The following is a 14632-nucleotide window of genomic DNA, read 5'->3' as shown; positions in this document are numbered from 1 at the left end:
GCTGCAATGGCCAGAGCTGGGCAGATCCGAAGCCAGGAGCCAGGAGCTTCTTCCAGTTCTCCCACATGGGTGCAGGGGCCTAAGGACTTGGGCCATCATCTACTGCTTTCCCAGGCCATAACAGAGAGCTGGATCAGAAGTGGAGCAGGCTGGCGCTGTGGCTCACTAGGCTAATCCTCCACCTGCGGCGCCGGTACTCCACGTTCTAATCCCGGTTGGGGCGCCAGATTCTGTCCCGGCTGCTCCTCTTCCAGTCCAGCTCTCTGCTGTGGCATGGGAGGGCAGTGGAGGATGGCTCAAGTGCCTGGGCCCTGCACCCGCATGGAAGACCAGGAGGAGGCACCTGGCTCCTGATCGGCGCAGTGTGCCAGCCATAGCGACCATTTAGGGGGTGAACCAACAGAAGGAAGATCTTTCTCTCTGTTTCTCTCTAACTCTGCTTATCAAAAAAAAAAAAAAAAAAAAAAAAGTGGAGCAGCCAGGATGCTAACTGGCACCCATATGGGATGCCGGCCCCGCAGATGGTGGCTTTACCTGCTACGCCACAGCGCTGGCCCCCATGAATGTGCTTGATGGAGTGTAAAAGTTATGAATTTTATTTTGTCTTAACTCTTGAGTGCTAGTTGCTGTCAGAGATGCTGAATATAGAGGAAAAACATTTACGTAACCGAGTTGTGAACTGAGTTGACTGCCTTTTTAATGGAAACCACTTTCACTTACAGAAACAAGTAACACACAAACTACAGTCACTCAGACCTGGTGCTTGGCATTTCAAGTAAAACAATGGACACTGTGTATTGCCAGTGATAAAATGGGCTTTCACAAAAACTGGAATTCTTGGGAATCCTGTATCTGATACATGATGGTTTCCTAACATTTAAAACACCTGTATGATAGTATCAGCAGTGATATTAACATACGTGAATTTCTGATACAAAATATGAGGCCACATACAAAGCCAATATTTTCTAAATGATCAATATGTAATGTTAAAAATAATTCTGGGGGGGCAGACGCTGTGGCATAGCAGGTAAAGCCACTGCCTGCAGTGCCAGCATTCCATGTGGGCACCGGTTCAAGTCTAAGCTGCTCCACTTCTGATCCAGCTCTCTGCATTGGCCTGGGAAAGCAGTGGAAGATGGCCCAAGTTCTTGGGCCCCTGCACCCAGGTTGGGGACCCGGAAGAAGCTCCTGGCTCCTGGCCCTGGATCGGCCCAGCTCCAGCTGTTGCAGCCATTTGGGGAGTGAACCAGCAGATGCAAGATCTCTCTGCTTCTGCCTCTGCCTCTCTGTAGTCTTGCCTTTCAAATAAATAAATAAATCTGTTTAAAAAAAATCATGCCTGGGTAAGAGATCCATTAAAAATGGAAGCCAAGGACATTTAGTGCAGTGGTTAAGATGCTGCTCATCATGCCTGCATTCCATACTGCAGTACCTGGTTTGACCCCCGGCTCCTTCACTTCTGATCCAGCTTTTTGCTAATGAGTACCCTGAGAGGCAGCAGATGGTGACCCAAGTACTCAGGTCCCTGCCACCCATGTGACCCCAGCTGAGTTTAGGCTCCTGGCTTTGCCTGGCCCAGTCCTGGCTGATGTGGGCATTTGGGGAGTGAACTTGTGGCTGGAAGAGAAGCTGGAAGCTCTCTCTCTCTGCCATTCAATAAAATGAACATAAATTTTAAAAAATTTATGAGTTATTCTGGGCTTACATTTCTAAGGAAGGATGGAAAGAAAGGGAAGGAAGGAAGGAAGGAGAAGAGGAGAGGAGAGGAGAGGAGAGGAGAGGAGAGGAGAGGAGAGGAGAGAAGAGGGTGGGCATTGTGGCGTAGCAGGTAAAGCTACCGCTGGCATCCCACATCGGCATTGGTTCATGTCCTGGCTGCTCCATTTTCCTAATGGCCTGGGACAAGCAGCAGCAGATGGTCCAAGTGCTTGGGCCCCTGCCACCAATGTGGGAGACCCAGGTGAAGCTCCTGGCTTCAGCCTAGCTCAGCCCTGGCCATTCTGGCTGCTTGGGGAGTGAACCAGTGGATGGAAGACCTCTCTCTGTTTCTCCCTCTCTCTGTAACTCTTTCAAATAAACAAACAAAAAAAATTTTTTAAAGGAGAGAAACAAAAAAAGAGGGAAAGATTTAAGATAGATCAATGGATTGTTATGTACTCTAGTAAAACAAAAACAAAACAAAAAAACCAAACAGTTCAGTTGATACTGTATCAGTCTGCTAGGGTCACCGCTGCCAAATACCAGACTGGGCGACGTCAACAACAGACGCGCACTTCTTAACTCCCGGAGGCTGAACGTTCAAGGTCCAGCTGCCAGCCAAGGTGGCCCTCAGCAAGGGCTCTCTACCTGGAGCCAGCCAGGTGGCTCTTAGGCAGGGCTCTCTTCCTGGTGCTGCCAGCTTGGCTCAGGGCGGGCTCCCTTCCTGGCCCGCCATCCCCCTCACCGGGAGAAGAGCTCGGGGTGTGGTGTCTCTTCTCACGAGGACGTGACCTTCCAGGACCAGAGCCCTGCTCTCACGGTCTCGCTGCATCTTCGTTATCTCTTTACAGGCCCAGGCTCTAAACACAGTCGTGCTGGGGGCCGGTGCTTCAACACGTGCATTCTGGAGGGGAGGGCACGAACTTGGCCCATGGTTTCAGAGTCTAGGTTGGAATGAACTGACAAGAAACTATTTGTTGAATCTTTGTGTACCAGATGAGTACCTACAAGTACTTGGAAAAGTTATTAAAGTGCTTCTTTCTTTTCCAATTGCATATCAGTCTGAATTCAGACTGTTTTCATATACCTCAACCAAGAAAAAGTATTCCTATAGACTAAACGTACAAACACATATGAGGCTCCAACTTAGTATCTTCTTTATGACAGATAGATTTGTGGGATTAATAAACAAGTTTTTCTCCTATTTTTTTTTGTTAGGAAAATGTAGCTCTTTTTCAATAATGTTATAATAGGCTTAGTATTTTAATTGAAATAAGTGTTTAAATTTTCATCAGTTAAAATTTCTAATAGGATAAACAGCAGTAAATTTTAAAAATTTACTTATTTTCATCTTGTTTGAAAGGCAGAGAGAAAGAGAAAGATTTTCCATCTTCTGGTTTGCTCCCCAAATGCCTGAAAAACCTCAGAAGTGGGCCAGGCTAAAGCCAGGAGCCCAGAACTCCATCAGGATCCCGTCAGCTTGAGCCATCACCTGCTGTCTCCCACAATTATCAGGAAGTTGGGTCAGAAGGGAGCAACTAGGACTCCAACCAAGTGTTCCAATGTGGCCTGTGGGTGTCCCAGGTGGCCACTCTGACAATGCCCATCCCCTCAGCAATTTTTCAGTGTAACGAGTCCTGAGACCAAAGAGTTTGATAACTGTTGGTCTAAACCATCTCTCAAAAAACTCAGACACTTTAACTTAACATCAGATATTTTAACTATTTCATTTTCTCAAAGACTTCTCTCTTAGAACTATCTGATCTGCTCTAATTGGGGTCAACTGCCTTCTACCCCGTGTGTTACTTGGTGCCCTTGGAAATTTTTTCACCATCTTCCAGGGCAGGTGTTAGCAAATTATGGTCTGTGGGCCAAATCCAGCCTGTCAGCGGTTTTTAAATAAAGTTTTGTTGGAACATAGCCAAGCTCACTCCTTTACAGGATGTCTGTTTTCCTGCTACAGTGGACGAGTTCAGCAGTCACGGCAGAGACCACAGGGCCCATCGAGCTGGAAGTACTGACTATCTGGCTTTTCCCAGGAAGTTAGCTGACCCTTGATCTGGGTGGTTTCTCCACTTCCTTTCTAACTTGTTTCTGGGGTCCCATGACCTCCTCTTTCTTGATTTAGTCTTCATTTTGGTGAAGTGCACCCTCTGGCAGCATCCTGACTAAGGATGGATGATAGGTAGCATTTTATTTTATTTTATTTTATTTTTTGAGACTCTGCATGTCTGCAAATGTCTTTTTCTAATCTCACATTCTATGGGTGGCCTAGCTCACAGAACGTTACCAGGGAGATCATCGTCTCTCAGAAAACAGAAAGCTTTGTTCAATGTGAGCTAGCTTCTAGGGCGCAGGGGGCAATCCTGAAGTCACTTTGATTTATGACCTATTGTAGTTGGCTTCCCCCATTTCCTTCTTAGAAACCTATAGGCTTGGGGACTAGCATCCCATATGGATACTGGTTCATGTCCTGGCTGTTCCATTTCTGATCCAGATCCCTTCTAATGACCTGGGCAAAGCAGTGGAAGATGGCCCAAGTGCTTGGGCCCCTGCTACCCATGTGGGAGACCTGGATGAAGTTCCTGGCTTTGGCCTGGCCCAGCCCTGGCCATTGTAGACACCTGAGACTGAACCAGTGGATGGAAGATCTCTCTTTCTCTCCCTTTTCTCTGTGTAACTGTGCCTTTCAAATAAATAAATCTTTTATTTGTTTAAAAGACTTATTTATTTATTTGAAAGGCAGAGTTACAGAGAGAGAGAAGAGGCAAAGAGAGAGAGAGGTCTTCCATCTGCTGGTTTACTCCCTAACTGGCTGCAACGGCTGGAGCAGTGCTGATCTGAAGCCAGGAGCCAGGAACTTCTTCCCAGTCTCCCACACGGGTGCAGGGGCCCAAGGACTTGGGCCATGTTCTACTGCTTTCCTAGGCCATCGTAGAGAACTGGATTGGAAGTGAAGCAGCCAGGACTCAAACTGGCACCCATATTCGATGCCGGCACTGTAGGCGCCCACTTGACCCACTACGCCACAGCGCCGGCCCCATAAATCAATCTTTTAAAAAGATGAACCTGAGAGGCTCTTTCTGTCCCCAGTGTTGTGCAACTTTGGGACGATTTGCCGTGAAGATGTGTGCCCCGCTGTGCTGGGCGGAGGTTCCTGCCGTCTGGACAGCCCCATCCTCCAGGAAGGGGAAGTTCCCACCAGTGTTTCACTGACCATCCCTTCTGCCCTGCTTCTCTGCCCCCTGTTTCTGCAATCTCCTTGAACAGATGCTGGAGATCCTGGACTGGTCCTCTGCAGTTCTCATCTTTTCTATTGCTTTCTGGGACACTTCGACATGTTTCTTCTAGCCAGAACCTTGAATCCTCCTCATTTCTTCTCTCCTGTTTTTAATTTCTAAGAGCTCTTTTTTTTTTTTTCCCCCTTTTGGAATACTTCTTTAATAAAGTACCAGGGTCCTGTGATATACTCTCTTCAAAAAAGATGTGCTAAGAATATAAACGATAGTTTCTTCTCCCCGTTGAGTGTCTTTTGTCCCAATTTCCTCTTTCTGTTTACTTTGTCTTCCTACTTAAAAAAAAAAAAAAACACAAAAACTTTTATTTACTTGAGAGACACAGAAGATGGGGGTGGGGAGGAGAGCAAGTTTACTTCCCAAATGCCCACAGTGGCTGCAGCAGGGCTGGTGCTCAAACCAGGAGCCAGGAACTCAAGCCAGATCTCCCCACACGGGTGGCGGGACCCCAGCTCCCCGAGCCATCCCCGCTGCCTCCCAGGGTGCGCAATGGCAGGAAGCTGGAGTCAGGAGCCAGGGCCCGGTATGGAACCCAGGCACCCTGATGCGGGGCAGGGGCGACTGAACACTCGGCCAAATGCCGACCGTCTGCCCGTTTCCAGTTACAGGCTTTCCTCCTGGTTGTCTGTGCACACATCAGAGTGAACACTCAACAAGCCGCTACGTGAAAGCCTCCCAAGCTCTGCTGTGTGGGTGGTGCTCACCCCACGCAAGCTTTCCCGGAGGAGACAAAGCAAGGCTGCAGCTCCCCCAGCTCTTAGGGTTAGCATCTTCAAGTCTGACTCTTCCCCAGGATTCCTCAGAGCAAGACTTTCCTATCTCCTGACTGAAGGGGATGGGCTTGGCTACCAGAATCCTGAGGCCGGGTGGAAAGAGCTGGAACGCCTACCCTTCCATCCACCCACATCCACTGGGGCCCCGCCGCGTCCCCGAGCTCAGACTCCCCTCTATAGTCTGTGTGGAGGACACACTTCTGGTCTTCCGCTAAGCTACGGAGGGGCGATCTTTCACAATAAAACTTTGAGTGGGGCCGTCGTTAGCCCCGTCCTCGCTCCCCACGCCCGCGCCCGGCCTTCCTGCGCTCTGGTAGTCAGTTTTTGAGCTTCTTTTGAGGGCTCTGCTGTGTAAACCGGGCTGCTTCTTGGCCTTGCCCACTGCTGGCTCGGACTCGGCTTTCTCGGCACTGCTAAGTCAGTTACCACTCATCCATCTGCTACCCAGCGTCCAAAGTTTTGTTGCTGTTGTCTTCTCTCCCACTCTCTTTGTCCTTGCGGGTTTATGCCTTTTTTAAAAAAACCTCTTTACTGTTGTTTTAGTGAGGTTTTGGGAGGGAATGAAAGTAAATGTGGGTATTCGATCCTCCATCCTTATTTGGAACCTCCTGATAATTAAATATCTTTTTTACTTCCATTCAACAGTACAGCATAAACCTTCCCATGTTCTTCCAGTTTTTGCAACCAGCTTCAGCAGCTGCACGACGCTGCACGGAGTGGGTCCCGCGGCTTGCTTACTCACAGCCCTATTTCGGGATTTTTAGGGATGTTTCTGTTTGGGGGAGGGGACTGGCCTTTCTGGGAGTCACTTTCATCTGAGGAGTGACTGCCTGCTGACGCTCTTCCCCGTTCTCCTCTTGGGCTGTGGTTTCAGGCCTTTGTGCCTTACCTCTGGCGTGACCTTGCCAATCCCCCTTCTAACCTCCAGTCACCCTGCACGCTGCTGCCTTTCTCATGACACGTCAAAGGAAACCTGGCCTGCCACGCCCCCTGCGATGGGCCGCCGGATCCCAGCCACCTGGGCAGGCTCTCCCCACACCCAAACGCCCTCCTCTCACCAGGCCCTGCTCTCCTAACTGCACCTCGGGCTGCCCGGCCTGCCTCTGCCACTCCACATTCACCCTCCCCGAAACCCTGGCTCCTCTCCTACTTGGCGTGCCCCTGCACCTGATACAGACGGAAACAAGCAACTCAAGTGCACCGGGCAGTCTTGCCTTCTCGGTGAGGCTGACAGCCCCTCAGAGGCAGGCAGGGGCTCTCACATCTCTTCTCCAGGGTGCCTGCCCCTCGCCCCCGCCACCCTACCACCATGTTCCACCAGCCCACTGCCAGCACACGGCGCTGAGCAGAGAAAGCAACATGTAGGTTGTTACCTTGCCCTCTGGGGTCAGGGTCCAGATCACAGAGAAGGTCAGCTTGTCAGTCATGGGGTTGAGGCTGCACAGTTCCTCACACAGCAGCCGGGGAAGCATGGGGACCACCTGCAAACACAGGACAGGCCTATGAGTGCCTCTCTCCAACCCAGGCACAGGAGCAGCCCAGGGCCAGTCTGGTGGCCAGCTCAGGCTTCCACAGCAAGGTGGACACAGACGCAGCTCTGGTGCTTAAAGACTCCAGAAAGAACACTGTATCCCATGTTTTTAGCCGAGCCTTTGGAGTCAAATGAGCATGTGAGCCGGGAAAGTGAGAAGAGCTGGCGCTAGTGGGCAAGAGCACACACTGGAGCCGTGCAGCAGCTACGCGTACGTCACGCAGACGCTCTGAAGTCAAGAACGACTTGCTTTTTTGGAGGCAACTCCAGTGGCACCTCACTGAAAGACGACAGGCCACATTCTGAGAAACGGATCTGTAGGTGACCTCGCTGTTGTAAGAACACCTTAGAACGGACACACGTAAGCCGGGGGGACATGCAACCAGCATGTGGCGAGCTGCTCCTGGCCTAACTCGGCAGACTGTTTTACCCTTAGCTTGATTTTTGTAAGCAGGAGGACACACTAAAATGATGGTGAAAAGCATAGTACAGTTAATACATAAGCTAGCAACATAGCTGTTCATTAGCATGATCAGATATTATGCACTGTACACAGTTGGTGTGACACTTTCGTGAGCCTGGGAGGGCAGTAGGGTATGTTTACCCAGCATCGCCACAAACATGAATGATGTGATTGCGACGGCAATGCTGTCACTAGGCGATGGAATTTCCAGCCCCATCACAAGCTTATGGGACCAGCACCGTGTACGTGCTTGGTCTCCGGCACATGTCGTCTCATGGCATATTCTATTCCACTTGAACCACACGCTTAAGGACCCTTGGGCTGAATGTATATTCTTTTCAATTTTTTTTTAAAAGATTTACTTATTTATTTGAAAGGGAGAGTTACAGAGAGGGAGGGAGGGAGAGAGAGAGAGAGAGAGAGAGAGGGAGAGGGAGAGGTCTCTTCTATCTGCTGGTTCACTCCCCAAATGGCCGCAATGATCAGAGCTGGCCTGGGCTGAAGCCAGGAGCCAGGAGCTTCTTCCAGGTCTCCCACATGGGTGCAGAGGCCCAGGGACTTGGGCCATCCTCCAGGGCTTTCCCAGGTGTATTGGCAGGAAAATGGATCAGAAGTGGAGCAGCCAGGAATTGAACCGGTATCCATATGGGATGCTGGCACTGCAGATGCCCGCTTAACCTGCTGTGCCACAGTGTAGGGCCCTGGATGTATTCTCTCGACAGTGAAGCCATTGGCAAATCAGTGCTTTAGTAGGTGAACATACCACAGTTTATAAACTATCACACAGAAATGGGGTGAAGATCCAGGAGTTCAGGCTTCCTTGATGAACAGTGTGGTCAACAAGTCACCAGCTTTGCAGGGTTTTAAGCCTAAAGCATTTCTTCTTGCTGATATTTCTAACCTCACAGACTAACTCAACAGAACATCTTCAATAAAAACATTGTTTTCAACTTGGAATGACAACTTACAGTTGACTACCTGTTTCCTCTAAAATCCTAAAGATGAGATGAGAATCTACCTGCCCTGTCTGAAGGGACTGCAAATTCTCTGAACCTGTGCCTCCTACCCTATTTCTCGTGGTCAGTGGCATTGCCATCCACCCCATCTACCAAACCACAGCCATCAGCTTGCACACCCGCTTCCTCACCACACTTTCTCCAGGGCAGTGCTGGAACTCTCTGTCAGTTAAGTGACATAGGCACAAGGGGCAGCTGTGCCGTAATGGGGGTCAGTTCAGCTAATCAGATTTCCTTATTATCAAAACCAAAACCAACCCCAGTGGCTTCTTACTCTGGGTGAAGTGTCTACACCTGTCCCGTGCTTCAGGTCAGTGAGCATCTTTGCTATGTAAAAGGAAGTTCTAGAACGCATAGCCCCCACCTCTAACATAAAGTTAGTAACTATGGGGCCAGCACTGTGGTATAGCAGATAAAGCTGCCACCTGTGATGCCACTGTCCCCTATGGGCATCCGTTTGTGTCCCAGCTGCTCTGCTTCTGATCCAGCTCCTTGCTAATAGCCTGGGAAAAGCATAAGATGGCCCAAATGTTTGGGCCCCTGAGAGACCCGGAAGAAGTTCCCAGCTCCAGCTGTTGTGGCCATTTGGTAAGTGAACCAGTGAATGGAAGACCTCTCTCTGTCTCTGTCTTTCAAATAAATCTTTTTAGAAAACCTTTTTTTTTAAAGCTAGTAATTATTTGGCATTACTCTACAGGTTGCCGTATCCTTTACCACCTATGTAGAACCCATGGCTACTGCCAGCTTCTAGTAACAGCTTTGAGGGAACAATTGGCTTCGCAGTTTTTCTTATCTTCACTTTTGCAGCGTCAGTTCAGAGGACACTCTATTTTCTTGGCTAACTTAGTTAACAGCACAGTAAAATGTGATCTGTGCGTCAATACTTCCTTATACATGCTAAGGGGTTTACAAAATAATACATTTTCACTTGCATCAACATACTGTATAAAATGGAGAAATGCTGAGTATCACACAGTTGGAAGGTTGAATTACAACAGTGTCACATAGTTTCAGCCTTTGGATCATGTTCAGACTAACCCGTAACCCCCACTCCCATCCATATGTTGAGACCCTAACCCCAACGGGACCTGGAGATGGAGCCTCTGGGAGGTAATGAAGGCTGACAGAGGTGATGAGGGCGAGTGAGGCCCTGACCCGACAGCGCTGGTGCCTTCCTGAGAGGAAGGGAGATCACACACACTCCCTGTGACCCAGTGGGCCCAGAGCAAGGGCCCTGTGAGGACACAGCCATGCCCAAGCCAGGAAGACAGCGTTCACCAGGAACCGAACTGGCCAGCACCTTGATCCAGCATCCAACACTGAGAGAAAACACATTTCTGTTGCTTAAGCCCCACAGCCTGTGGCACATTGTTCCGGGAGCCCGGCCTGGGCTGGCCGGGGTGCGGGTGTGTGCCCCTGCAGCTTTCCCTGGGATGCGCTGTGAGATCATTGCACCAGCGGTGTCTTGGCAGCTGGCTGCTCACGCAGCTTGCTTGTTCCTGTATCAGTCCAGGACTTCACGCACTTTTCTTTTCTTTTTTTACAGACACTATTTCTTGGATTTGTTATAAATTTCTTGTAAGTGTTCAAGGCAGTGTTTACTTCAAGTCACAAAGCTGGGCATTTAATAACGTAACATAATTCCCAATTTCATGTGTTAGTGATTGTCAACCACTGCTACTTGGGCCTAAGCTGGACCCTGGAATGGAAAGAAAAACATTGATGGAAAAATTAGTGAAAGCCAACTAAGGTACGGGGCTGCACTCACAGTGACGCTTGGTGTCCGGTCCTGGAGTTGATACACGGAGCACGGTCCCATGAGAAGCTCACAGCGGGGCCCTCGGTGGGGGTTATGCGGGACCTCTCTATACTATCAAATTTTCCTGTAAATCTCTAAGTATTCCAAAATAAGAGCCTATTTTATTAAAAGCCATTGTTTTCATTAATCGCTCTTGTTGTAGTTTAAATACAAAACGCATTTATGCTAATGAAACCTGACTTGTTTTTATTTTTTAGAGTTTGGCATTAAGATTTTATTTGCGGCCGGTGCCACGGCTCAATAGGCTAATCCTCCGCCTGTGGCGCCAGCACACCGGGTTCTAGTCCCGGTCAGGGCGCTGGATTCTGTCCCAGTTGCCCCTCTTCCAGGTCAGCTCTCTGCTGTGGCCCGGGAGTGCAGTGGAGGATGGCCCAACTCCTTGGGCCCTGCATCCCATGGAAGACCAGGAGAAGCACCTGGCTCCTGCCATCGGATCAGCGAGATGCGCCGGCCACAGCGCGCCGGCCACGGTGGCCATTGGAGGGTGAACCAACGGCAAAAAGGACGACCTTTCTCTCTGTCTCTCTCTCTCTCGCTGTCCACTCTGTCAAAAAAAAAAAAAAAGATTTTATTTGCAAAAAGAGCTTCTTTGCTTCCCACTGGGGTCTAAAGCCACTGTGCGGGTGGGTGTGGTGCCCAGCAGCCCCTCACAGGAAACAGCAAAGGCTTTGGGTTGGGAGGCATGGGCTCTAATCCTGGGCTGCCACAAGTTCTGGGAAAATCTGAGCAACTTCATACCTCTCTGAGTGTTGGTTTTCTTAATAGATAAGAGTCAGTTCAGTGGCCAGCCCGGAAGGCCAGGTCCTGTGGCACTGGCTCAGCCTGACCCTTCAGTCTTGTGTGCGGGCCCTCCCCTCCCGCACGGCAAGCCAGCCGCATGCACAGGCCTTCCTGCTGCCCACCTGCCCTGGCTGCTCGCCGCTCCAGCTCTTGCACACGCTGTCCTCTCCTTATCTGGAACACCTTTCTGGATGTTTCCTCCATGGCAACCTTTTGCACATTCTTTTAGGTTCAGCTCATGGCCATGTGTAAGCCACTTATCCAGGCTTCGCAGGCAGGGTGTGTGCTGTCTGGGACACCTCCCTAGCGTTCGGGGCAGTCCCATTCTGTTAGCCACGGACTCCATCCTCCCTGCGACACTTCCGTGACACTGACCCCGCCGTGGCCTCCTTGTGGTTCAGGCGGAGAAACGACGACTCTACTGAAGTGCAGAAACCTCCAGAGCAGAACAAGAACAGGTGCTGCCCCATCCTCTGTCTGGCACCCAACACGCAGCAGACACTTTGCAGGTGAACATGTGGCCATCACCCAGGAAACAAATCACCCTTTTTTTTTTTTCTGTGTTTATCATCACATGAAACATCTTATGAAGCATTTAGTAGACTTCTACTTGAACATCTTCACATAGAAATTTCATAGGCAAAAAAAAATCATAGGCAGCTAGATTTTAAATTCAGGGAAAACTGGGGCTGGCGCTGTGGCACAGTGGGTTAAAGCCCCAGCTTGAAGGGCCTGCATCCCATACAGGCCCCAGTTGGAGTCCTGGCTGCTCCCCTTCCGATCCAGCTCTCTGCCATGGCCTGGGAAGATAGAAGATGGCCCAAGTCCTTGGCCCCTGCGAGGGAGACCTAGAAGAAGCTCCTGGTTCCTGACTTGGGATTGGCTCAGCTCTAGCCATTGTGGCCACTTGGGGAATAAACCAGTGGATGGAAGACCTCTCTTTCTCTTTCTCTCTTTCTCTCCATCCCTCTCTCCTTCCCTTTTTCTCTTTTTCTTTCTCTACCTCTCTGTAATTCTTTCAAATCAGTAAAAACAAATCTTTAAAAAAAAAGAATAATCTTCAAGGAATGCTGTCTTAATGAGAAAGCAGAAGACAGAATGGATGGACTATTAGATAATTTGGTTCTGATTTAAAAGAAAAACAAATAAATTCAGGGTAAACTGTTTTGGGTCCTCCCTTCTAAAACTACTGCCACATTTCTGTGGCTGCCCAGGTTATAAAAATTGGTGTCCTGTGTCTTATACAGAAGGCTGCATTTTACTATTCACACTACAGAGCGCAGACGCCAAGAACCTAAGTGCTCATGAAGAAGCTAAACAGTAAAAACTTTTTGGGCAGCATAATTCTATTTCATTTTTAAAGGACTTTTCCTTTGAAGAAACTTTCACCAGCCCTTGAGGCAGAATTCAGAGTAAGTCTTTGTGTCCACAGTGTTGTAAGTAGATGGCTATTCGCTGTGTTTCAAAGGAAAAGGAATTAGGAGGTTAGCATCACATTTGCGGTTTGGCACGGCACGGCTCTCATAAATCTGGCCGGTCCCGCGGGGCCACTGCGAATGTGCTCTCCTACAACCCCGGGCCCAGCAGGGATCCCCACATAGGAGGCCGGGGAGGCAGGCAGCCGCTGGTGGTGAGCTGCTCCTGCCATCCAGGTCCTCTTGCAGCAGGAGAGCCCTGACTGCACCAGGGCGCGACGCAGTGGCTACATAAGGCCTGCCACGCTCCCTGGAGGGGCCCCGAGCCAGGGCGAGAAGTGCACACCAGCTCGGGTCACTGGAAAAGAAAGGGCTCTCCAGGAGTTGAGAAACTGCTGGCCGTCCTTGTGCACCCCGACCCCCTTGACGTCTGCCCTAGTCGTGTCCTGTCCTGCCCATATCAGCTGTGCTGCTCAGCACGGGCCACGCGGACGGCTCCTTCCAAGTCTGCCAGCTCCTGCTTTCCACGTCCCCACCGTGCACGCTCCACGGGCCACGCGGATAGTTCCTTCCAAGTCTGCCAGCTCCTGCTTTCCACGTCCCCACCGTGCACGCTCCATGGGCCACGCGGATGGCTCCTTCCAAGTCTGCCAGCTCCTGCTTTCCACGTCCCCACCGTGCACACTCCACGGTCAGGCTCACAGGCGGCCTTTCCTGCTCTGTGATTCTCAGTGTAGCGCTGATGGAGAAATTGCTGGTGGCATGCAGCTGTGTCAGGAGCTCCCACGCGAGGTTCCCAGAGCACCAAGGGCTCCCCAACTTCCTTCTCATGCACCTTTCACTTCTCAATCCAATGCAACATATTTTAAGTACAAGAATTCCATATTCATTACAGAAATTTTAGGTGACACCAGACAGAATCACAACAATATAAACTTTGGAGGGCCCATCCCTTAGAACAGCCATGTTGGGACAGAACCTTTGTACTATGCACACCTGACTCTATGCAAGGGCAGCAGTGATCCACCTTCCGCAACTCAGAACAGTGGACACTCCAAGCGGCCTTTCCCAGACTCCTTTGCTCCGGCAGCTCCATGAATGCTGGTGCCCATCTTGAACCCTTCATTTCCTTTCTCCTCACTGCACACGCCTGCTGAGGCTCTCCCTCACTCCTGGGTTTGGACTGATATGTGAGGCCCCTGCGTGTCCATCTTTCTAGCCCTCCCTCTCTCAGGAAGCCTCTGGGCATGTTGTTTTGGCTTTCCACAGTGACTTCACACTCCAGCCGCAGAAGTCAAAGGCCGGGGGCCAGCGCTGTGGTGCAGCAGGTTAAAGCCCCAGTCTGAAGTGCCGGCATCCCACATGGCCGCCAGTTCAAGTCCTGGCTGTTCCACTTCCCATCCAGCTCTCTGCTATGGCCTGGGAAAGCAGTAGAAGATGGCCCAAGTCCTTGGGCCCCTGCACCTGCATGGGAAACCCAGAAGAAGTTCCTGGCTCCTGACTTCAGATTGGCTCAGCTCTGGTTGCTGTGGCCATTTGGGGAGTGAACCAGCGGATGCAAGACCTGTCTCTTTCTCTATCTCTACCTCTTTCTGTAATTCTTTCAAATAAATGAAAATAAATCTTAAATAAAGTAAGTCAAAGGCCAGCACTTTTCTCCTTCTCCTGCTCCTAGGTCTATCCGAACCAAGTTAAATAAGCAAATACCACCACCCCACCCAACAAAGAAAACCACTCCACCCACACCTCCCACCACCATCTCACAGAATTCAACTGAGGGGAACCGGTGACTCTTCCACTCCTCTCCCTGCTACATCCAATCCAGCAGTTCTCACATC

General features: G+C 50.2%; 1 protein-coding gene across 3 annotated transcripts in view; it reads right to left on the bottom strand.

Moving 5' to 3' along the window:
* Window positions 1–14632, bottom strand: part of DIS3L2 (DIS3 like 3'-5' exoribonuclease 2) — a 395509-nt gene that overhangs the window by 77831 nt on the left and 303046 nt on the right. For 2 of the 3 annotated variants that reach the window (XM_062193445.1, XM_062193448.1), the window contains one exon: window positions 7144–7251. The exons of the other annotated variant lie outside the window; for it this stretch is intronic. In XM_062193445.1, the coding sequence (XP_062049429.1) occupies window positions 7144–7251 (108 nt within the window). The remainder of the gene's footprint in view (window positions 1–7143; window positions 7252–14632) is intronic. 3 annotated transcript variants of the gene reach the window in all.

The sequence above is a fragment of the Lepus europaeus genome, chromosome 1 (assembly GCF_033115175.1).
Source record: "Lepus europaeus isolate LE1 chromosome 1, mLepTim1.pri, whole genome shotgun sequence".
Lineage (NCBI taxonomy): Eukaryota > Metazoa > Chordata > Mammalia > Lagomorpha > Leporidae > Lepus > Lepus europaeus.
The sequence above is the reverse complement of the archived record's forward strand: the minus strand, read 5'-3'. Positions and strand labels throughout refer to the sequence as shown.